This window comes from Eurypyga helias, unplaced genomic scaffold (assembly GCF_000690775.1).
Source record: "Eurypyga helias isolate BGI_N326 unplaced genomic scaffold, ASM69077v1 scaffold13426, whole genome shotgun sequence".
Classification (NCBI taxonomy): domain Eukaryota; kingdom Metazoa; phylum Chordata; class Aves; order Eurypygiformes; family Eurypygidae; genus Eurypyga; species Eurypyga helias.
In genome coordinates, this window is record NW_010258670.1 from 45,071 (window position 1) to 68,860 (window position 23,790).

The 23,790-nt window shown below is 42.8% G+C and overlaps 1 protein-coding gene across 1 annotated transcript; it reads right to left on the reverse strand.

The window, feature by feature from the left end:
• Positions 1-1,894: 1,894 nt before the first annotated feature.
• Positions 1,895-23,761, reverse strand: TMC3 (transmembrane channel-like 3). The gene is made up of 22 exons (XM_010154435.1): positions 23,652-23,761; positions 22,258-22,401; positions 20,786-20,861; positions 17,798-17,879; positions 17,010-17,116; positions 15,891-15,989; positions 15,683-15,825; positions 14,097-14,244; positions 13,164-13,207; positions 12,848-12,995; positions 11,985-12,094; positions 11,752-11,830; positions 11,016-11,261; positions 9,683-9,811; positions 8,953-9,020; positions 8,590-8,718; positions 7,711-7,821; positions 7,086-7,211; positions 5,667-5,745; positions 5,428-5,470; positions 4,151-4,448; positions 1,895-2,726 (listed from the first exon to the last, which is right to left on the reverse strand). The coding sequence occupies exons 1-22, from the start codon at positions 23,759-23,761 to the stop codon at positions 1,895-1,897; spliced, it is 3,351 nt and encodes a 1,116-aa protein (XP_010152737.1).
• Positions 23,762-23,790: the final 29 nt, after the last annotated feature.

The window sequence follows — 23,790 nt, forward strand, 5'->3', positions numbered from 1 at the left end:
GAGAACTGGTGAATTGAGATAAAGACAGTTCAGTAGGCAAAGCAAAAGCCGTGCGTAAAAGCAGAGCAAAACAAGGAATTCATTCCCCACTTGTCATGGCAGGCGGGTTCAGCCATCCACAGGGAAGCATCCCATTCAGTGGTTACTTGGGAAAACAAATGCCATCACTCCCAATGTCCTCCCCTTCCTTCTTCTTCTAGCTTTAGCCCTAAAGACCTAAAGCTGTTAGCCTTCAGCCCTAAAGCCTTAGCCATAAGCCCTTAGGCCAAAAGCCCTAGGCCTAAACCCCTACACTTAGCCCTTAGCTCTTAGTCCTACTCCCTAGGCCTTAACCCTGCAGACCTAGCCCAAAAACCCGTAAAGTCTTAGCCTTTAGCCCCTAGCCCAAAAACCCTAAATCCTTAGCCCTAAAGCTCTAGTGCTTAGCCCATGCCTTTGGAATCCCCATTGTCCCCGGAGCTCTAGGGAGCTCTTCGTGGTTCTCTGAACCCTAACCCTAATGGCTTTGGCCTGAGGTCTGCAGGACCATGGGCTTTAGGGCTAAGTGCTAAGGGTGTATGGGTAGGGCTTTAGGGCTCAGGGCTAGGGCTCATGGCTAAGAGCTTTAGGGCCACCCACCAGGGTCTGGCCGGTAAATCTCCATCTTCTCGGGCACTGCCCTGGTGAGCCCCAAGTGTTTCATGGCCAGGCAGGGGTGAGACACCACTCAGACACTGAGTATGAGGGTACCACACCCCCTCCCCATACCTGAGGGGCTGCAGCCCCCCGTGAGCCTGGCCCAGTCCTGCCTGCAGGAGGATTGTGGCAGGACTGGGTTTGGGTGGCCGTGTTGTGGTTCTCCCAGCCCCCTCCAAGACAGCCTCCCTCCTGGTAACAGACAGCTGTGAGGCCACGTCACTCAGGTTGCCGCCAGCACCCGAACCCCTTGCAGCCGGTAGTCACAGTCGTGCCGGCTGACAGCCAGTCCCACGCAGACCTGGGGCTGCAGGGCACCGGCGCGACCCCACGGGAGAGCTCCGTCCCCCATCCTGCCTTGGCAACATTGCACAGCTTAGCGGAACCCACTGGAAGGAGCTGGCGTGGGTCTGGTTGAAGGCCAATGGTCCTTTTATCCCAGTGTAATCCAAATGACACACACAAAGCAATCTTCACCATCTCACGGTGTAAAACTGCAGTGGTGGTGAAAAACTGGATAGAAGTAACGAAGCAAGTTTTTAAAGGCCATGGACAGAAAAGTTTTCTGCAGTGAAGCCGATCAGACTGGGCTGGCGAGTCTCACCAGAACACGGACGACCTAGGGATTCACCGGGAAGGCTGGCAGGCACCGCTGCGATCCCCCAGCTCCATTGCCCATGCAGCACGCTCCGAACAAACTCACCGTTTCCTGCACTTGGCCTATTGCCAACTTGTTTGAGCTACGCCACACTCAAACCAGGCACGTCGAGGTGTCCTAAGTCATACTGTAGAGAGCAGCTCTGCCTGCGGGAAGCTGACACCTGCTGAATTTACTGGGTGGGAGCAGTTTTAGCTGTGGCTGGGTCAAAGAGACAGAGACACCCCCATCTGATGTATTTTTGTACTGGTTTAATTAAAGTGCCCCAATTACATAGCTTGATTTTCCAAGTAGGTGGGGAGTTTATTCTTCAACAGCGTAACAGCAAGCAATAAATTGGAATAATTTTCTCTTCCAAATTCTGCAACGGATCAGTTGTGACGTCAAAGCAAGGTACAGTTAACAGTAAAGCAGAAGGCTAACTCCGCTTTTCCCACCTCCAACAGCTGGAGACGCTGCTGCTGCGAAGGCCACGTTGCACCTATTCTGACAGACGGCACACGGCAAGCATGACAACTGCACGGATACCTGTTCAAAACACGAGGAGGTCGGGGCACCTCCTCAGACATTTGAGCACACCAGTTCGTTAGGGTCAGACATACTTAGATCGACACTGTTTTTTGATTTCTTTTTAGTGAGTTTTGTCCCAGGTTTCGGATACTTTTCCTTGCTGTGAATGACCTGGATATACTGGTCATTGCTGCTGTTCTGCGGATCACTGCTGGATTCAAGGGAAATGGAATCGGATTCTGTTAGAGATTGCTCCAGCTTCCGCTTTGATTTTGGTTTCACACGTGGCTCAGGATAGTTCAGGTGCACTTTCTTGTAAGCATACAGAGGCCTGTCCAGGTCTGGCTCAAACCCATCATCCCAGGATTTGTAATGCACTCTGGCCAGATCCTTGCTCAGAAGAACGTGGCCATCAGCACGTTCCCCAATGTAAAACCGTGGTGCTGGGTGAAGATCAGACAGTGAGCGAGGGCGATGGGATCTGCCCACGAGTTCTCTCCCAAGTTCCTCCTCGTCTTCACTGAGATGAGGGGAATACACCTGGTGTGGCGTTTGAACCACGTATCTTCTGATGTTGTGTGGGTACAACTCAATAACCTCTCCTGATTCATCTTTTCGGAAGTGCCTCTGGAGTCGGGAGGCAGAACGAAGCGATTTTTTGCGGGACTCATTTTCATTAATAAGAAAATACCTGGTAGCGTATGGCCGACGTCCCACAAAAACAGGAGCCCCCGCCCCAAGGGCATCCGGATTTACCTGCCGAAAGCCTTTTCTGAAGAGAGGCTCAGAGTGAACATCTTCAGTGTGTTTTTTGAAAGTCACTGGTGTGTAGGGCTTTGTTTTACAGAGCTCACTCGCACTTCCATGCACAACGCTCGGGTACCTTTGGGAAGGAAGAAAAGGTAGGAAATATTGAGACACACACTCATCTATCCATCTAATTAATGCATATAAAATTAATTGCTCTGGAAGTCAAACACTCAGTTGTAGGGGTGGAGATAATTCAATCTCAAAGTTTTAGGAATGCTTGGAGAAACACAGGATTTGGGGGTACCAGGGGATGAAAAGCTGGACATGAGCCGGCCGTGTGCGCTGGCAGCCCAGAAAGCCAACTGTATCCTGGGCTGTATCAGGAGAAGTGTGGCCAACAGGTCGAGGGAGGGGATTCTGCCCCTGTATTCTGCTCTGGTGAGACCCCACCTGGAGTGCTGCGTCCAGCTGTGGAGCCCTCAACATCAGAAGGATATTGACCACTTGGAGCGAGTCCAGAGGAGGCCACGAAGATGCTCCGAGGGCGGGAGCCCCTCTGCTATGAGGACAGGCTGAGAGAGTTGGGCTTGTTCAGCCTGGAGAAGAGAAGGCTCCGGGGAGACCTTATAGCACCTTCCAGTACCTGAAGGGGCTACAAGGAAGCTGGGAGGGACTTTTTACAAGGGTCTGTAGTGACAGGACAGGGGGGAACAGGTTTAAATTGAAAGTGGGGAGGGTTAGATTAGATATCAGGAAGAAATTCTTCCCGGAGAGGGTGGGGAGGCACTGGGACAGGTTGCTCAGAGGAGCTGTGGATGCCCCATCCCTGGAAGTGTCCAAGGCCAGGCTGGATGAGGCTTGGAGCAACCTGGTCTAGTGGAAGGTGTCCCTGCCCATGGCAGGGGGGTGGAACTAGATGGTCTTTAAGGTGCTTTCTAACCCAAACCATTCCGTGATTCTATGAGCATACCCTAGAAATTAGGAGATACATTTGTTCTTCCCTGGGAAACGACAGCAGAGAACTGACCTCTCAGGTTACATTCCCATTCTTTTCTCTTACTATTCTGTGAATTGGTTAAAACTGCCCTTTACCTGATCACTTGGACAAAAACAGGTAGTTAAAGCACCAGTCTGCTGTCAGAACCAACATGCCCAAAACTGGCTGTCCTACAGCTGGGCCCTGCACAGGCATTCTGCACCGAGTTCCTTCACTCTTACTGTGTTTGTCTTGTTTGTGGAAACAGTGTCCTGTGGAAACTATTTCAGTTATATGCCAGAGGGGAAGCTTGGTATTTATCTCTGTTTGAGGTGTACGTAAACTCCATCAACTACATAATTTCAGAAGTTTTACAGTCCCATCTCAATTAAGGGAGAGTTAAGGAAGTGGTGTCCCACCAATCCGAATAAGTACTCATGAATGAATCTGCTTTTGAATAGTTCCTCGGCTGTTTTACTGCTCTGGCCAGTCTGAATACACAGCTATTTCGTAGATAAACACAGGTATGTCACCGAGCTGCTGCTGGAATAAATGGCACTTCAGAACCCAAGCAGTCTTGCCTGTTTGCGAGGTGATCGCTTCTTGGTTTCCGTACACTTGATACTGAGGGAGCCGGCGTTAAAGAGGCTGAAGTTGTGGGAGTTGCGTTGACAGGTCTTGCAACATCAGCAGAAGGAACAGTCTGGGGCACAGACTGGGAAATGGTTTGTATTCTGGTGCCTTTGCTCATGGGAGATTCAAAGTTCAAGACACTGCCGTTCTTTCGGGGAGTGGAGGACCGAACAGAAGACTCCTGACTGATAATATCAGTTTCTTGCTCTGGTCTCTTGTCATTCCCATCCAGATTTTGGATTCTGGCTAGAAAACAGGAATTATTACAGGAATTGTGCAGGTCTCTCAATTTAGAAGCTAATGTGTAAATGGCTCAAATTCACCATTCAGTCAGGCGATCCAATGCTAACAGAACCCCGCTCTGTTCAGAGAAGAGAAGTGGCACTGTAGGATTCCAAAATGGGCAACAAGCCAACGACTCTTTTCAAGAGCCCCGTTTTAGGTCACAATGTACACCACTGCCAGTATGAAGGTGGCTGACTTCAGCAAACTAGCTGCAGTGACCGTGCTGGTCACAGCCAGAAAAGCTGAATTTGGTTTCTGTCACAAAGGAGACATACCTCGCTGCCCTTCACAGCCACTCCTGATGGCTATAGTGCGATACGCCAGGCGTTTCACCTTTTATGTGTCCCTGGAGGGCTCCAAGGGGCTCACAGTAGCACTAAGATCCAGCCATAAAGCTACTGAATCATGTCTTTGGCTTGGCAAGTTTTTAGTTGTTCCTTTCAGTGGGAGGCATGAGGAGGACAGCACCCTTTCCACGGTTTCTCATTGCTAACATCTGAGAAGCGGAAGGTGCAGCCTCAAATTCCCTCAGGCACTCTGGACAATTAAGTCTGAAATATTTTCATTGCTGATGAAATATTCAACCGTCTCACGTCAAAGAGTGGGCACTATTCCCTTCCTTCTCTTCTGCCTACTAGCCTCTGAATTTTATGCAAGGTCTGACATGATTTGGATCAGAGATGCCTCCCAGGTACTGGCCTATTGGTGGTAACACCAGGAAAATACCCAGTCCAAAGAAGCCAGCAGCATTTAGGTATAAACTACACGCAGTGCTGCCAAGATTAAGTGAAGCTGAGCTCAAAAAACGTCTAAAAGGAGGATGCTACAGGAAATACAGGTTTCTAAATGTAGCTGAACTTCCCTCTGTGTACAAGAAATCAAAATGGTTCCACACCAAATGCTTTAATAAGAGTGGCATTTCTACTGCTCACCAACTTACCCACTGCCATCTGAACCACCTTTTTCTTATCTTCACTTCTTTCCTAAAATACATTCAGAACAATGAGAAGCAGTAAATAATTCTGGATTTGAAAGTAAATCCACTGCTGTGTAAGGATGGAAAATACAGGATGGGTTTTACATTGTTAAACACTGAAAGTGACTGTAGAGATTTAACGAGGCTAGCGCTTCACGGAAGCCCCACCAAACTGGTGTGAAAGTGCTTTGTGCTGTACTTACTGTTTGGATCTTCATCCTCAGTTGATTGTTGGTGAACTTTAATGATCTGGCAATGCTTTGCAGGTAATAGATTAGCATGCTAGAATGGAAAGAGGTGATTATGAGACACTTCAAACATTCCCAACAGTTTTCTTTTTGAGGGTTTATAGGTCAAAGCGATGTACAGGCTCAGTTGCTGCTTTGTAGCATTTCCTTTATACCATGATAATGGAGCGCAGCCTTCTTTCATGCAAACACACGAGAGAAAGGAAGGACACTGAAAACAGATTTAACAGCCGTTCCAATTGTGCCTGTGTTTTCCGCAGGTCTCTTCACTGTGCATGTAACCCTGTGTGCATTCAAGCCTTCGGTTGGTTTGTTTAAATTCTGGGCAAGCTCAAAATGAAGATTTCGATAAATATTTTCTCATCTTTTTCACCCCAGCCCAGGGTTATGGAACAGAGACAACAGAATTTACAGCTAAGTTTGCACACTCATGCCAGTGTCAGCCTGTTGCCTGACTGGAATAACACCATGTTGACACTGGCACAGCCAAGATCAGAGCTGGTCTGACATAATGGATTATGCTGGCATTCAGACGAAGTAAAGACTTAGAGCTTCATGCCACAAACATTTACATATGTGCTCAGCCACCAGTCTGAAGCAGTCAACAGATCTACTTAAATTCATAAAATATGTTCATATTTACATAGCTGGGACCTTAGAGGAAAAGGTGATGAAAAGGAAGTATTGCTTCCACCTTTTCTATTTGTCTGAAAAGCCCACTGACAGGACAAACTCTGCATTCGTCTGTATTTTACAGGGGGAGAAAACGACATAGAGGTACGTGCCAGACAAATGGCACTTCATAGAAGCAAAGTGAATTTCAAGCAGCTCAAAGCAAATATTAATTCCCAGCTGTGAACAATTATTTAGGAACTAGAGTAAGGAAGGACTTCCACTGGAAAGTCTGCAGCAAGCTACATTACATTAACACTTAAAAGCAGACCTTCATAATTGATTTATCTTGTCAGAAATCAGGATGACTGGATAGCTTTTTTATATGATAGACTGAGGCCTGTTCACAGTCACACTGAACTAAAACAACATGAGGAAGTGGAAATTAATTTCTGAGGAGCTCTTGAGAGGGAAGAAGGATCTTGAAACCCCCTGGGACCAGCACCACTTGACACGACGGAGTGGACTTGCTCTTGTATCCCAGAAGAAGAAATTCCCTTTGAAAATGTGATGGCAATCTTTTTAACATACTCTCATTCCCATCTGATCCATATACAATATATTCAATCAGGTCTTTTTTTCAGATATGCTTAATAAAATGACAATAATCAGTGTTCCTCGGGATCAACATTTGTCTCTCCAGAGATAAGCACAGTAATAATTAAATCGATTTAACCTGCCTGTGGAAAGCAAAGTACTTACAACAGAAGTAGTAGTGCAGGGAGGACCACCACAGGGCTGCTGATGTAAGTAATCACTTTGTTGAACCATGTGGGAAAATCATTTTGAATCGTTTCAGAAACAATATCATATATTTTTTCTTGTCCGCTACAAGAGAGGGGAAGAAGGCAGAATTAAGCTGTAAGAAACCCAAGGAACACCCATTTTTTAAGCAGTGTTGCACTGAATAAACAGGGAGTTTCAACCAAAGTTACTCTGAAACAGTACAGTTAAAGAAATATAAAAGCAACATGTTCATTATTTGCTTTTTAACAATTTTCCAAAGCACAAAAGCATGGGCCAGGCTTCAAGGGTGCTCGAGTTGTGACACAAGACGGTGACGTCTGCTGAGTGGCACATCACACTGTGTAGACATAAAATAACTGAACCATGTCTATAAAGCAAAGTGTTGAGCCTCACTCAGAACATGTAGATATTCACCTACTTAAATCTTAAACTGGGAAACACTGGCAGCAGAAAGACACTGTCTTGTCTATACAAAACTTTTGTTTTGAATCAGTAATTTGGGTATTGTTGAACTGGATGAATTTATTGTGAGAGGGTGAAATAAAATGTTTGCAACTTTCAGTAGTTTATTATAACTTACCTGAAAGGACCACAGCTTAAAGATGGCTTGTATCGGGCAATAGCAAAAATTGTTGGTAACATGCATAAGAACAGCATGAAGAGCAACATGGCCAAGTAGAAATTATTGGATCTGCAATAAGGCGTAACATGTTTCAGATTACACTAATCAGCGAGAAAAACAGAGGCCACATGAAAGGGGCAAGTCTGTATCCACCTAACAAGTTCAAGACCTACGTTTCTGAAAGATCAAAATCATCAGAAAGCCTGAACAGAGCCAGTTTCAACAGACTCCTAATGATGAAAACCCTGTTTGCACTGCCTTCCAGATACCATGGCTGCGGCCAGAGAACTGCTTACATAAAAACTGACCGTACTGCCCAGCTGTTCTGGGAGAGAAAAAGAACAGTGGCAGAAGTTGATTCATCTCCAAAACCCGCTAGAAATAACTGATTTTTAGGATTTAAAGATGCCCTGAATTATTGCCATTTTGAGTAAACAATTAAGATATTCCTTGTGATAGAAAAAAACCCGGGGAAATCTGTTGTGCAGCGCAACAGACGAGCAGATACCTCATTGTTTTCAAATAAAGAAACGTCAAGGAACAGGATTTGCAGCAGTTAACACATGTGGGTTATTGTGCTCAGTCAGATTTGTGTGCAAATAAAGCATTTATGGTAGGCCACACATATTGTCCCAGCAACATTCCCCGACATGTTTTCCAGTTCTTGCCTATTAACTGCCCTGCTTTACAAACTCCCCAGGCTCTCAGTAGCTATGTTTTCCTTTACTATCACCTTTCAGAGCCAAAACCTCCTGTCATTTTGTTCCTATGCACAGAAGGCATTTCCACTGCCTGCATTTGATTTATTCTCTCTCTTTTGTTCCTGTTTTCACTAACCGTGATGCTCTGAAAACCTGCTGATGCGGTACATTACAGGTTAGCACAGCCCAGCTCCTCAGGTACATGAGTCCAATCAACTTGAGAACATTGAATGCTGGTAAGCAAGGTGAAAAGAAGGCGCCCATCCTGGAAAAAATAATCTCAGTTCAGTTCTCAGTGCTGCCAGAAGCAATTTTAATAGCAAAAGAACATATGGAAAAAAACAGGTAAACAACAGCTCACTATCAATTATTGTAAGAGATCGTCTGTTAAGTATAAAAGACTGCATTACCAATATTCTACTTAAACAGGTTTCATTGGAAATCAGCAGATTGACTTAGTAATCAGCCAAAAAGAAAAAGTTGCTTATGGACTACATACCAGATCATTCCTTGGTTGTAGACCAAATGCAGTACATTCTCAGCAATTTTGAATTCTCCATATTCTGGCTACAAGAAACAGTGTCAGATGAATACGCTGTCAGTGTTTTTTTCAGATCATTTATTAGAAGCAGTTGACTGAATCAGTTTGCAGACAGCACACAGCCTGAAACGCCTGGGCCAGATACTGACTTCTGGCAGGCAGCGGGAACACAGTAAAACAGACTCTGCAGTGGGAGATTAAACAAACTAATTCCTCTCTAGTTCAGTTCACTTCTCTAGTTAAGGACAGACCTCAGCCTTTCATGCCAACAGCTTCTTGCTAACCAAACATTAGTTGCTGGAATTTTCTTAAAGGGCTACATGCTTTCTGTTAAGGCTTCTTGAACCACTATCTACATTATGGATGGATGTTACAGCTACAGGAAAGAGGATGTGAGGAGCAACCTCATGCCCTCTGTCACATCTTTGACTCTGGGACTGCTCCATGATCCCATTGTGGGAAAAACAAAGAGGTATTTACACCACCGCCATGGGAATAGGCTTGAGAAAAACATCCAATCACAGCATTTACCCTGTGCCCCCCGATTTAAACTCAAGAGTTAGCTATGCCTTTACAGACGTCTGTTACCAAAAACTCCTTCTCTGTTGAAAGGCCTTAAGGAAGTTCAGCACTAAGGGATCGAGCCTACCTATCTTCAGAGTTTTAGTTTGATAAAGACTGTACTTACAAACTTGCTTTCTAGATCCCAGCACCAGCAATCACTTAAATAGCGGACACACAGCCCGCGGAAGAAATCAATTAGCAGGATGCTTGCAACGGTGAAGATCATGTCGATAATCGAGAGCTTTAGCATCTCCTGAAATACATATTGTTCACACACCCTGAGTCAGTCTGGAAGCGAAAGGATTGCATTTGTACTTGTATGTTGTATTTTGGCTCTAGCATAGTATCCTGATGAAATAGGACCTGAACATATAAATTATTTCCTTTTAAGCTTTTCCTGTTGGACTTTTCCCTCACTTGCATTTGTCCTAGCACAGAGAACAAACGTAATCAAGCTTCTAGTGTGCCTTCCATTGCTTGCAGCAACAAAACCCTGGTCACAATGGCTTCAAGCTGTCTTTTTAATGACTGATCTAAAACCATATCTAAATAAACTGAAATGGGTTGGGTTTTTTTCCTCTTGTACCCAATCCTTTATTATACTAAGCAAATATGTACTACAACAGTTAGTGCTTCACAATGAGAAATGCTTATTATTAAGACAAAACCAATGGCATTGGGGTCATCAAGCCATAAGAGACCTGTTTAGTGCTTAAAAAATTAACGGTGTTATCCTATACTGAACTGAGCTTTAGAAAGCTCAATTATATATATATACACACACAACTAAATGAGAAAGATTCAGTTCCAAACATCTCAAATCTGTTCTGGGGAAGAAAGAAACAACCAAAAATACCCCATGAATGGCAATTCTAAACATTTCCCAATGCCTCTGTAATAGGGAGAGGGGCATACAAGAACAGAAATCAGCCTTTCAAACCTAGGAAGGGACTTCTGCCCCAGACGATCAAACAAGACCTCTAATGTTGGTCACTCCGGAACAAGGAGTTTGGTAAGTCAGAAGCATGCCGACATCATTCTTGATCTACTGGCCTAGACATCAGTGCAACACTGACGGACACCAAAGCAGACTGGGATCAGATGACATGCTTTGAATTTTTGCGGTTAAAATTTCCCTTTGTGTATGTTAGTGCCACTGCCAGTTGACCAAAGGAAAGGCCACATGAGATGTCTGCTTCACACACAGGGAGACCGAAGCCTGGCAAAAGAACATTTGTACAACGCTAAACCCATTGTAGATACTGAACACAAACCAAAGCTTGTCTCTGTGGCCAAATCATTTTGCATAGTCTTTACTCTTTCTGCACAATCCTTAGCAAAAATCAGAAATTTATACAAAGAAAACCTCTAAAATTGAACAGAGCACAACAGGATTTCCATTTTTTGTCAAATGTGGATTAGGAGGAAGTTGATGAGATGATAAAACAATTACATACTTGACCAACATACGTCTCCCAGCACTGATCCTGTGGGTTCTGGGTATTATGGTTACGGGAAACTGTTTTGTTAGCCAGCGAGTCAGAGACTGTCAGGCTGTGAGTGCGACTCTCTTCCAATGTGACAATGCCATTGCTCTTAATTTGTACATCAGGAATAGTCGTAGATAAATTGTCTTCTTTAGGAAGCGTTTTCGTTGCTAAGAAGCCAGTGGAATTACTTGCACTGTTGTTAATGTCAGAGTCCTGAAATAATAAGTGTCCTGAAAGCTACTTTTTCAACTGTACATACATACAGGTGTCTATACCTTCTACAACACACACGCACAGGGGCACATCTTCATGTATTTTCACTAGGTGACTGTTAGGTAGTTATCAATACACAGATGAAGCCTGTAAGGACCAGACTGCAAGCTGATTTTAGGTAGCTGGAAATATCTGGCATAAAATTATGTGGGTTTTTTTGTTTGGGTTTTTTTTTTTTTAAGTAGTTAAGCAATGTACAAATCTGTTACGATGCATTAGCAATCAAATGGATCCAGTTATCCTAAAAAATACAGGTAGTTGTAAATCAACATTGCAAACTAAACTGAACTTCACAATTCTATCAAACTGTAATAAGTTTTAATCAATTTCAAACACATTTTCATCTGAATTCATTTATATCACAGTAAATGGAATTCTTTTTACAAAGTCTACCAGCCTTACACACCAAAAAACATCAAGTTAAACTTACAGTGACGCTCATACTGTCCACTTTATCCAGGAGAGCAATGATTAAACTGTAGAGGTTTCCCAGGTATAGAACAAGAACTCTGAAAACAACAAGATGGGAGTTATTGGCATTCTTATCTCATCGGCTTCTCACACATGCTCTGCTTTGGCTGGACTAAAACACGCGGCCAGAACACACCTCTCCTCTTCCTCCACTTCTCCCCACATATTTTCTACACTGCAGAATGCCCATACCTGGCAAGCTGGAAGCGAAGAGTGGTCCTTGGATGGTACATCTCCAGAGCTGCCACAAGTTCAAAAGCAGAGGGTGCAATCATTGTGATCAGTGACACAACTACGCTTACCTACAGAACAGAAAAGTGCAGCATTTTGTAGCTTTGCATGTAAATCACGTACCTGGGCTGCTGAGTGAAATACTGCTGGCACACATGCTTCGGTGATTGCATTTCTCAGGGGAGATTATTTAGAAAGTTATCATTGATATTAGTAGTAACAGTGGTTGTGATCCAAAATTACAGATCTGGAATACCACTCAGGAATCTTGACTCCAGATATTCTAGCTTTAATGTTACTACTTTATTAATTAAAATAAAAACTTAACATGTGAGAAATATGAAGCCAGCCTCTGAAATGGATGAATAGCTTCTCCATACCTATTCAGTGCCTTCCCTCAGTACCCTCTCATTCCTCTGAATGGGAATACTCAAACACTCAGTATCCCCCGGCTGAAATCAAAAGCCAATTCCTTCTAGTCCGTTGGCCTAGTGTTTGCTCAGCTCAGTCACGGGCGCAAAAGTAGATTTGTAAGTGATAGGAGAGTTTATGCCTTGCCCTCAAAAAACAGGGAACAGCTGGAACTCTGTGCAATGAGCACCTGCAGCATCCCCCTGCCCACCTCAGCTCTGCTAACACCTTGCTGCAAAGCAGAGGGAGCAAATATGCGAAGAGACATCCAGGTAACTGCCACTCCACCCTCTCATTCCTTATTTCCCCTGGCTAACCTCTTGTGATTAGCACCTCTGTGCACAACATCACTACAGAGAGCCCAGAGACAATAATCCTGCTTCTAACACGGAGGTGACAGGAAGACAGTGTACCTCATTTTTTTCCCAAAGAGTCAATTCCTTTTTGGCACGCTCTAACCTTTGTGATCGATCCACAACAAAGTATATGATGTAAATACTTCCAGCAAGTGAGAGTAGCACAAGGATGTTTGCAATAATTCTTAAGCTTATAGTCACTGCCCTGGGGAAAAAAAAAGAAAAGACGAGACGCAGCCAATATGGTAGGTTGTCTTATGACACCAGGGATCTTTTCTAATATGGTTTTAGAAGTAGGAGACAAGCAGATTAGCACTGCTATCTGCACTGAAACAGTGCTCTGAAAAGTATCTCTGGTCTTATATATACATACAAGTTTTTGCTTTTCTTCTTTTCCTGCTCTTCCAATATAGCTTCCTTGAAAGAAACACAGCATTATCATTTTAAATAGTGTTCAGCAAACACAAAGCACAGATCTTTCACAGAAGGTATCAAGTATACTAATAAAAAACTTCACATCCTGGAAGTACAAGCAGATAAACACCTCTCTGTCCTGCAGAGCTTTTTAGGAGCAGTAGGTGAGCTTAGATAGCAAAGGAGATTTCCAAGAAACAAATGCACAGTTATCAAATACATGTGTGCATCTGCAGTGGGGTACAACCAGAGGTTCACACAGCCTGATCTACCTGCAGGATGTGCCTAAAGAATCCAGGTATCAATAATCTAATACAGAACTGACAAAAGTTATCCTCAATCATCAAAATAACTAAATCTCATAGCTTAGTAACTTCTCCTTCACACAATTTGAAGTAAATCTGTCCAATGACTTTAATAGAATACAATAAAATTTGGAGATAAATTAATTCTGATGAAAACCACATCTGTTCTTAAATTCTAAAACATCTGTATTTTAAGCAATTTTCTAATATTGCGAGAGCTGCAGGATGTCCCTGGACCATGTGCTAGAGAGAGATGAAATAAATGAGTGTTGTCACACTGTGAACATGAATTTGATTCTATTACTCAGTGAAATTGCATCACAAGCAAATTTGTTTCTAGTTATCTAACCTCTTGCCACACAGAGTGGCAATAAATAAAACTCTTCTGAAGAAGAGCACAATGGCCTCGCTGGGGCAGAATGACAGTGCCAGCAAATACGATGCGACACCAGCCCTCCCCTGGGAAAGCAGATGTGTAAATGAATACCAGTAACAATAGGAAATTCCAGGGAATGAGGAGACAGACATATTAACTTACAGATTAACAAACCAATCAACTTCAAATAACTGGAAGGTTGTTTGCTCACCCTAATGCTATTAACTATAGCAGCAGCTTTGCTCTCTGCAGCCTCAGGGTTTCCTATTAAATAGTCCCAAGCACAGAACAGTCTCCAACAGAAAGTGTAATTTTCATCAGAGGCACTTGCTAAACTCATTCTTGAGTTCTTTGCCATTCTGGAAAAAAAATAACCAATATTCAGTGTTGTCAGTGCACGAAGATGAACATGAAGGAAATCACTGGTTTGGTTCACAGTTTTCAGACGTCTATGCCTTTACAACTACCAAAAGTTTGCAGTGATTAGCGTCATTGTTGGTAGCTTGCTGAAGAAAGTAAAATGGTGTGAGGTTCAGAGAAGGAACTTCAGTTTGGTTCTAGTGCAGAAGTGACTCACCAAGTGTGGAAGGGCATTTTAATATTTACATTCTTTATAGCTGACAAATAAAGCATAGAAATCTCACTAGAGCTGTGGACTTAAGCACATTTCAGTTATATGATCTCCAGGTAGGATCCAGCTGGAAGATACTATAATGTAAGATCACTGTTACTGTAATTACAAGCTAGTTCGGCAGAACTAGTGACCACATGCAAGATCTGCTTGTTTTCTGTATTGTTTTCACCCTCAAAATATATGGTATTGTCAAATAGAACCCCAGTGCCATTTGACACCCCTTGGGAAAAGACACCCCACCGACTCATCTCAGGCAAGAAGGCAGAGTATTGCAGTGTGTAAGATTAATAGCTTGTGAAGGGAAGGGCATCCAAAAGGACAATGTTAGAAGGGGAACTGTAAACAGCTAAGCAAAGAGTCAGTGAGCTAAATCAGAAGAAGAAGAGCTAATCATATCCAGAAACCGCAGATGCATAGATTGGTGTCAAACATGTCAGTGATCCTTGGCACGAACTAGCAGGTAGAACAAAAATAAATGGAAAGTGAAGGTTCAGCTTCAAAACAGAGTTATTACAGGCAGTGCTAAAAACATCCCTCGACTGTACTGTGCCAGATAAACAGGCATCCAGAAGGGAAGGGAAGCAAATCAGGAGAGGATGGAGTGACCTTGCCCCTCTCCAAGCACTACACAGTCCTAGATTTATGATCAGCGCCAGCGGTCTTGCTCTGTGCTAAAGAACTCCTACTCCTGGGCCTTCAACAGCAAAGGAATTAAGTTCACATCGGAACAGCATTGCACACACCGGCTGAAACAATGCAGATGATGTTACATCTAGGATGGAATTTTTATATTTGTATTTCAATAGACAGGAATAATAATGCTGAAAGAGTTACACTTAAAATAAAGATTTCTGTCATAGAAGTATTTATACCAGAAAAGAGGAAAGCAGAAAGGACTTTGAGAGTGTTGGACCTTACACTTATATAAACACAAAGCACACAGATCATCTGTGCTGCCATCCTTTTATAGGCTGGGAAACTGATGAGAGCGCCAAGATAAATGATAACAGGATAAGGAGCAAGCTAGAATTAACCTCCGTCTGCCTCCCCGGTATCAGCAGCCTTGAACAGGTTAACAGAGCCATGCAGAGTAAATACAGAGGGAATGGGAGAAATCATTAATGATTGCCTTAGCACGCACAGCAATAAGTAGGAAGTCTTACTTTTTTAAGAGAATGATGAAGCTGTAAGCAAACACTGCCATTCCAACAAGGAAGTAAGCAAGAGGCAGCCGGTATCCAGCCTTCCCAATCTTCCTGTCACGACCGTAGTAGCCATAAAACAAAACCGAGTACTGGAGGTAGCCCTGCAAAGACCAGAGGCCGTAAGGAAGAAGAACAGCGAGAGAATAAAGAGTGGGTTTAGTCTTGCCCCTAGTGACCAGATGGTGTCCAGGTCTTGAGCAGATGCAATGTGCTCCTTGGGAATGGTCTTGCTGACGGTGCTGCCGAACGGTGCTCCGGCCAGTAGCTGGGAAAAAGAGAGAAACTTTCAGCAACCATACGAGGCCGTTGGACCTGGGGTGGCGCAGCAGAAACCACCCAGGGCTGCCCCCACAGGTGATACTATCAGGATAGGGATTATGGCATCATTCCTCATCCTAAACTAGAAACTCCATGAGAAATCCTACATTCATTTTCCGCTAAACGAAACGAGGGGTTTTTTTACCATCTGTTTCTACCTATGAGGAAATTCAGTGCGCTGCAGACATCTTAAAAATGGCTGAGAAGTGACAAGAGAACTGAAACCATTAACAAAATAGCTTTAATGTTTGTTTTAATTTAAGCATTTTTAAATTAAATATGACAGTGTTTGATTTCAAAATGGTATTTCAAGATTAAATCTATTTTGCCTTATAAAAGTAAAAGATGAAAGTGAATGCCGTTTTTATTTCAGTTTACTTTTCTGTTTGTTTTGGAGGTACTTAACTTTTTAGTTTAGTCAATGAGACAAAAAATCAGATATTCCCATGTTCTCTGATAACGTTATTAAAGCACGCGCTAGGTGAGGCAAAATAATATTTATGAATAATTTAACAAAAGGTAAAATAGAGCCTTACTTGCATGCAAGAACTAAACAAAGTTGTGGCTGTTCAGAACTTAGAGAAAATTATTTCTAATGGACAATAATCCAGAGTCTGGAGAGGGATGTTATGTTTTTCTGCCTGTAAATAACCTTAACAGGGCTTGAGCGTACTCAACACCAACTACAGCTTTTAGGATTTGGTTCTCCATTTCAGTAATCGGATGCGTACATATTTTGTAAAAGCATTAGTACCGTGTTGACAAAGCATCATCTCAAACACTAACAGCAAAAGTGTGTTATCCTCTGGCAGAAAAAAACCCTTAATAGTGGAATTTGTTTTAAATAATTCACTCCGAGCTGTACGTTTTAAATTGATGTATGCCTTTAAGAGTGGCATTTATTTAATTCAGAAAGGAAAGTGCAACAGGAAGCATTTTTCGGTAAATATTAGCAATGCATTCTTACCTCTGGTAAGACTACAAATGCTCCTGTCATTATGGTAAGTACAATATTGATTCCAAATAGCCATCTCAAGAAGATGAAGTAAGAGGCAACTCCAGAACCAAAATGACCTTAAACCACAGAAAACAGTTCTCTGAGCTACACAGCCTATAAAAGCTTATATCATTCATCCATGAAGTATTATTCGAATAATAAACCAAAAAACACCCCCTTTCTTATTCAGGTGGGGCATACAGCAAAGGAGACAAAACATAACATGTCACTGAGGAAAACACATTCCCACACAAAGTCTGTTGGGGAAGTCTCATGATTAGCAGCAGCACTTAGGGAAGAAGCTGCTACATTGGGTGACACAATGGGTCCCTTTTCCTTTACCAGTGAGCACAGAGTGACTGCTGATGTGACCTTAAGGGCTGCTCTAATTCAATTCAAAGATGCAGGTTACAACCACACTTAACCCTGGGCAGATCTGGGGATGTTGGCCTGAGGTGCTGCCCCTCAGACTGTGGTAAACTATAACCAAATCTTGTTGCATTTCAGAACCACAACAGGGCAAATTTGACTTTCAAAAGGTTACCTACCACTATGACCATAGATGAGAACTGTGCAGTGTCTAAGGCACCAGGAAAAGAAGGAAAAGCAAAGTTTTAAATCAAAACATCACTGCTGAACGTTTGCATTTAACTCTTTCTCCCAAATACTGTTTAATTCAGTAAGTTCAAAAATAAACCCTAAGAGCCAGCATTTTAGAAAGTGCTTTACTGTTCAGTGCCATTAATCTTTATACTTACTCTCAATTTTCTTTATTCTCATTTCCCAAGGAATAAAGATTACCACAAAATTATATGCCAGTCGAATGAATTTCCTCCAAAGCTGAGAAAAAAGCAGAGAAATGAGAGATGTGACACTTCTGCATGTAAAAAAAAAAAAAAAAAGGCAGCTCATGTTTCTTTCATCTTATATCACAAGACATATCACAAGTGTTAATTACTAAGATCTTGGAGCACGTGGGTAAGGTGTGTAAAGCAAACCATGGTGGCTTTTAGAAACACACAAAATGTGGGGGGACACGGGAGTCCTTGACCCTATTTACCAGCCAAATGACATCAAAGCTGAGACAGAGTGCCCTTTCTACACCTCTGAGAGTACAGCCAGGAGCCACGAACCTGCATCTTTTACATACAAGGACTGTGAGGAACCAAGAGAAGGAAGTCAACAGGTACCATTCCCGGTCGCCTTCTCCATGGTCGGGGGCTGCAGAAAAGGCCCAGGCAGCAGAATTCACCCACGCTGAGTATTGCTGGGATGCCCAGCCTCTGTGTAATTTATGAGGGAATCCTGCTGCACTACACATAATAAATTTGATTGCTAGGATAAACAAAGGAACAGACAACTAACTACAAATTTAAGCAAAGCATAATGCCAGCTTTTGTCTGAAAAATAAGCTTTCAACAGCAGCAAATTTACCTATTGCATTCACTGCTCTGTGTATTATAGCTGACACCTGCAGAAAAAGTGTGGTTGTATTTTGTAGTCTTTACTTAATCTCCATTTTTTCACGTGGTCAGAGGAAAACACCTTCCTGCACGCGGTGGGGTATGCATACGCACATGGGAGAAGAAACAAAATCTGCATGTGCAGAACTGAGTGCGGTTTTTGGTTCGTTGAAATAGAGCTATAAATTTACAGTATCAACAGAAAAATAGTATTTGTATATCATGCATTATGATATATTTTTAGTACAGCTAGTTATTCAAAAAAACCCTGTATTTTAGTCAGCAGCAATGTCAATATTGTACCATGTTATCTAATTTCCTAAAACAAAGAGAAGTAAATAACATTTTAATCACTGAATATATCATCAATCTCTTTGGCTGAAGCTAGTTAGTTCTCATGGTGGTATGGGTATTTTATTGCATGAACGGAGAATATTTTAATTAAGCAAAGAGACCGTAGATGCTGGGAATTGCATGGGAATTGCTGGGATTGCTACTTTCATTAGAAAACAGGGTTTTGAACCCTGTTGTAGGGTGGGTATGTAAAGTATATAAAGCTGTCCATGCGGGAGTAGCAATTGTTAAAATTATAATTAGACAGCTGTCACTTCTTTCCCTGCCTACTGCATACCTGAACAGATAATTGATACTCCAAGAATCCAGACTATGGCCACCTGGCAGCAGTTGCAAAGGTAAAATAAAATACAATGCAAATATAACTTAACCAAAAAGCAAAAATGCTTTCAATGTCAAAACAGTAAAAGGTATCTTCACTTCAATTTTCATAAATAACAGCATGAATGGATTGTCCAATTATGAACGGTTTGTATCTGGCCAATTTTAAAAACTTACTTAAAAACTTATACACTTACAGCTGCATTTTGGTCTTAGCACATGTTCAACCACTGAATTCTTAATTTTGGTGATGTTAAGCCTGTTTTGCTGTGCTACAGTTTTTGTCTCCTTGGTCACCATGCTATTTTCAGAGAAAATACATGAAAATGAAGCCCTTCGGGTTAGAAAAAAAACCCCATGCAGCTCATTCTGTCGCATTTGCAGAATCTAACCCTGATGCAAAGGCTATATTCCCTAATTTGTGCTAGAAAAAAACAATACAATTCCCCACAGATAATGAGTGGTATTAATTAACTGCTGAATTATGTCCTTGTGCTGAATATTTTCAAGCAAATACACACAATAGAGGCAATTACATTAGACATCTACTTTTAGTCATTGTGAACTCTAAGATGAAAGCCTCAATTTTGCTATTGAAGGGGGATATGAACAAGTAATGAGCCCAATCTCTGGTTTACTGACATATATTGCAGACCCTTAGCACTTACTTCTCTTTCTAGGTAACACCGTACTTTCGCGCAAGTCAAAGGCAAAAACCGGTATTTATGTTAATAAATAATAGTTGCACTGCATTTGTCACACACAAATCTAGAACTAGGCAAAATGACCCTTTCCTACCCTGGAAAGTGGTGTTTTTAGCCTGTGCTGTGGGTCAACATAACAGAACAAGAGATACATATGCTGCCTTTCACATGTTCACATGAATTAAATGTTCTATTTTACTGTTTTAACCCTACCTTTTTGAATGAAGATAAGTTACTCAGTAAAATCCTCCTCATTATGATGGCCAAAATATTCTTGACTGCTTAGATGACTAAAGATCTCTGTTCATTGCATATTAGGGACAATTTCCTACATGTGATTAATTTCCAGCAACTAGGGCCAGAGGCTATTTTCAGTGGTGTAAAAAGAATTTGAATCTAATCTTAGCAAATCTATGAGTATTATGCAAGCAAAAACCTTCTTTAACAGTGCATTTACCATAAGCTATTGTAGGATTGTCTTCCAAACTATAAAGCTAGACACATTTCTCATACTACACTATTGAACTGTGGCCTCAGAGCCTGGTGAAATAGCTCTTCAGAGAATACGGACATCGTGTTGGTATCCCATTCCCATCACCTCTCTAGCAGGCATCAGTATTTGTAGTTTATTTGAGAAGGAAGCTTATACTGTGTTAACAGAAGGACATTAATCCCTCAACACATCAAATGAGCCTGCAACAATGTAATTATTAAATTCACAATAGGAAAAAAACCAAAACAAAACAAAATAACCCAAAATAAAGCAGCTTTTAACTGCCTCTTCCTCCCTCTACAGAGTTCCTAAGTTGGAGGTCAGGACTGCATAGCGAACATACACTTCTGTGAATGAAAACTGCAGATTTGGTACAGAAAAGAGCTGTAATTTAAGAAGAAGCAGCTGTACCTCTGCACCAGCAGCTTGGTAACCTCTCGTTCTCGTGAGCCTCCCTTCGTACTTCAGCACGATCTCCTTCGCTTGCCTGCACAAAAGGGTGGCAATTTGTTTTACACTGATCCCATTACTTGGAGCCCCTTATTCTGCACAAGTAGCAACGAGCAAAGTTCTCAGATGCTCTGAAACACAACTGTGGGCTGTCTGACCATAAAATCCTTAACCAGACAAAGCTTTTTTTCTTCTCCTATTGAGGTTTTTACTAACACTCTAAAACCACTAAGAAAACTCAGCATTCAAAAGTCTGACTGCAGGGAGAGTTTTTTAATTCCTCTGGTTTTTTTTCCCCCGTCTTTTTGATTCCAAGTCTTTCTTTTAAAAAGACACAACCTAAATGAATAAAGTAAAAAGCTCCCCCTTACAAGCCTAGTTAACCTCTTGTGCAAACGTGGGGTAGCGCTGCTGTAAGGTGCAAAGAGGTGCATGTTCATCTGGTTCTGCTTCTGGTCATACACAGTCTATGACCTCAGCAGAAGGTGGATAGGGACCACCAAAACCTCATCATCAGGAGCAGGAAGGCAGCAAGTCACAGACTCTGCATAAAGCTCTTGGCTTCCAAGACTACACAAGAGCTTTACTGCTGGTAGGGCTTCCCCATGACTAAATGCCATCCTGGCATCAGGCAGAGTTTTAAGAGAAAGAGGCCAGATGAGAAGGAAAACGAAAACAAGCCTCTAACAGACCACACTGTGACCGCCCTGACGCAATTTATACAGGCAGCCCAGAGTTAGGCACCCACACTTTCCTTGTAAATATGGAATTGTTATTATAATCATTGCAATCTTAAGCTGTGAAACCCGTTATTCCTAGACTGAACATACCTTTTAAACCTGCAAGCGTGCTATATTTACTGCCATTTACAATGTATTACCTGAAGATTATGACCAGCTTCTGTTCTCATTCCATGCAATCACCTTGAAAATGGCAAACTGTTTTCCTTTTTTGGGACAGAGTGCAACAATTTAGCTTAAAAACATATTACTGAGGATTACCAACAGCCTTTCCTTAGACCACTGAATAGCCAACAGACTGTTTTAATGGTTAATAGCCAAAGCACGATTTCTTGCTCCCTCTTCTGTCTGAAGGGACTTAAAAACGTATTACTGAGGATTACCAACAGACCACTGAATAGCTGACAGACTGTTTTAATGGTTAATAGCCAAAGCACGATTTCTTGCTCCCTCTTCTGTCTGAAGGGAGCCACTGGCATGCACAGGAGACAATTCCACCTGTAGACTTCCCACCCCACGGCTGCTGCCTGCAGCCAACCCTCAGATCTCCGCAAGGCATCCTCACAGCATGCTCTCCTAGCAGCTCCTAACAATTTCTGTGCTCAATCCCTCCAGTTTACACCGAAAAACTTCTGAGGCTGGAGGTAACTGTCAGAGTCAGTGGGCCTGAAAGATTTTGTGCAAGACCTTTACCTGAGCGCCCTCAGCTTCTGCCTCATTGGCCATGGCCGGCAGCGGATGTTGGACATAATCTCCTTCTGGTACTGGATATTCTGAAAGACCTGCTCTGGGTCATGGCTCTCAGTTTTTTCTTCACCGAAATCCTCGTCCGAGTTGCTGGCAGCCCAGCACACACCCCACAAGAGGAAAAACAAGACAAGTTATTCCCATTCAGATTCCCAGCAAACTGTTGATTTGCACAGAATCCAACCTATTAGAGCAACGTAACAGCAGTGAGCCAGGGAACTCGCATGACCTTATTGCCTTAAAGTTGATGAATTCTTCAGATGATTTCCGTATCTCCAGGATTTGCCTCTTTTCTTCCCCACTGCTTGCTTGTCATAAATTCTCCCCGCTCCCCAACGCGAATCCCAGTCTTTCCTCTCTGAGCATTTCCAGCCATACAGCTTGCACATCACGCTAGCAAGACACTGTATTTTTCTGGAACAAAGTGCTGTCTAAATATTTCCAGCAAGAGCACTTAACATTCATTTATTCACTACGTGCTGCTGGCCTTTTATTTTCACTGAATAGTGATAAAATATTTTCTTGTTCGAACGGGGAAACAGATGCTTAGAACGCAGTTGCCTTTTGTCCCCGTTCCCGGCTGAGGGAGACAGGAGCACGGGACCACAGAGCACAACAAATTGCTCACCTCTGTCCTTTCATGTGCTTTAATGCAGATTTCTGTGGATGAGTATCAAATCACCATTTCTGGTGCTGTCAACACATTTGCTAAGCTACAGCTCTCAGTTTCCGGCTTGAAGCTGGGTATTGCCTATGGAACTGCAGAAATATTCCTTCTTGCAGAGGCTTACGCCTAACAACCTGTGGCGACTGCTTCCCCCTGAAGGAAATGATGAGGTCTGAAGTACTGCAACAGCCACCAGCTGGGAAGTTTTCTAACCATACTGCTATGTAGCTGTTGGGCAAGTCTCCTGCAATTTTGCTGAGAAGGAAACACCTTTTAATCACTCAGAAATAAATCATAACCTAAGCCATGCCTTGTAAGCATATTCAAAGGACCAACTTCGTCAGGTCACCGATCCGTTGGTCCACAGTCCCATTCCCTTGGCCAGAGGGAATATTTGAGGGAAATGTCTAATACACAGGGAAAGTAGAGAGATTCCTTACCCTGCTATACCCTGAACCTACTGGAGTTACAGTGCTTTACGCGCAGTAGTTATGCTGCAGTAGGAAATGTGACTTTTGTCAAAACAAACAAAGGTTTAAAATAAATCTAAATCTAGAGAAGAGTGATTTTTCTGACGTTCCTTTTCACGCTGCTAGGCTGTCTAAAGGCAAGAGAAAAGCCAGGACTCCCCTTCTGTGCCAGCCCAGCTTCGCCGGGGCGCGGCGGGTCTCACCTGAGGGGCGGCTCGCGGTAGCCGTAGATGCCGTGGTGCCGCTTCACCGTTCGGTACTTTCTGCAGGACTTGGCCGGTTTTGCTGCCGCCGAGCCCGTCGCAGCTGCCATGGCGGCAAGGCGAAACTCTGCCGTGCCAG

Coding starts and splice junctions, on each gene's coding strand:
- TMC3 (XM_010154435.1), bottom strand. CDS start 23,761: ATGGCAGCTGCGACGGGCTCGGCGGCAGCAAAACCGGCCAAGTCCTGC. Junction 7,822..8,589: donor CAGGTTTTCAGAGCATCACG/GTTAGTGAAAAC, acceptor GCCTTATTGCAG/ATCCAATAATTTCTACTTGG. Junction 5,746..7,085: donor CCTGCACTACTACTTCTGTT/GTAAGTACTTTG, acceptor TTTCCATTCTAG/CATGCTAATCTATTACCTGC.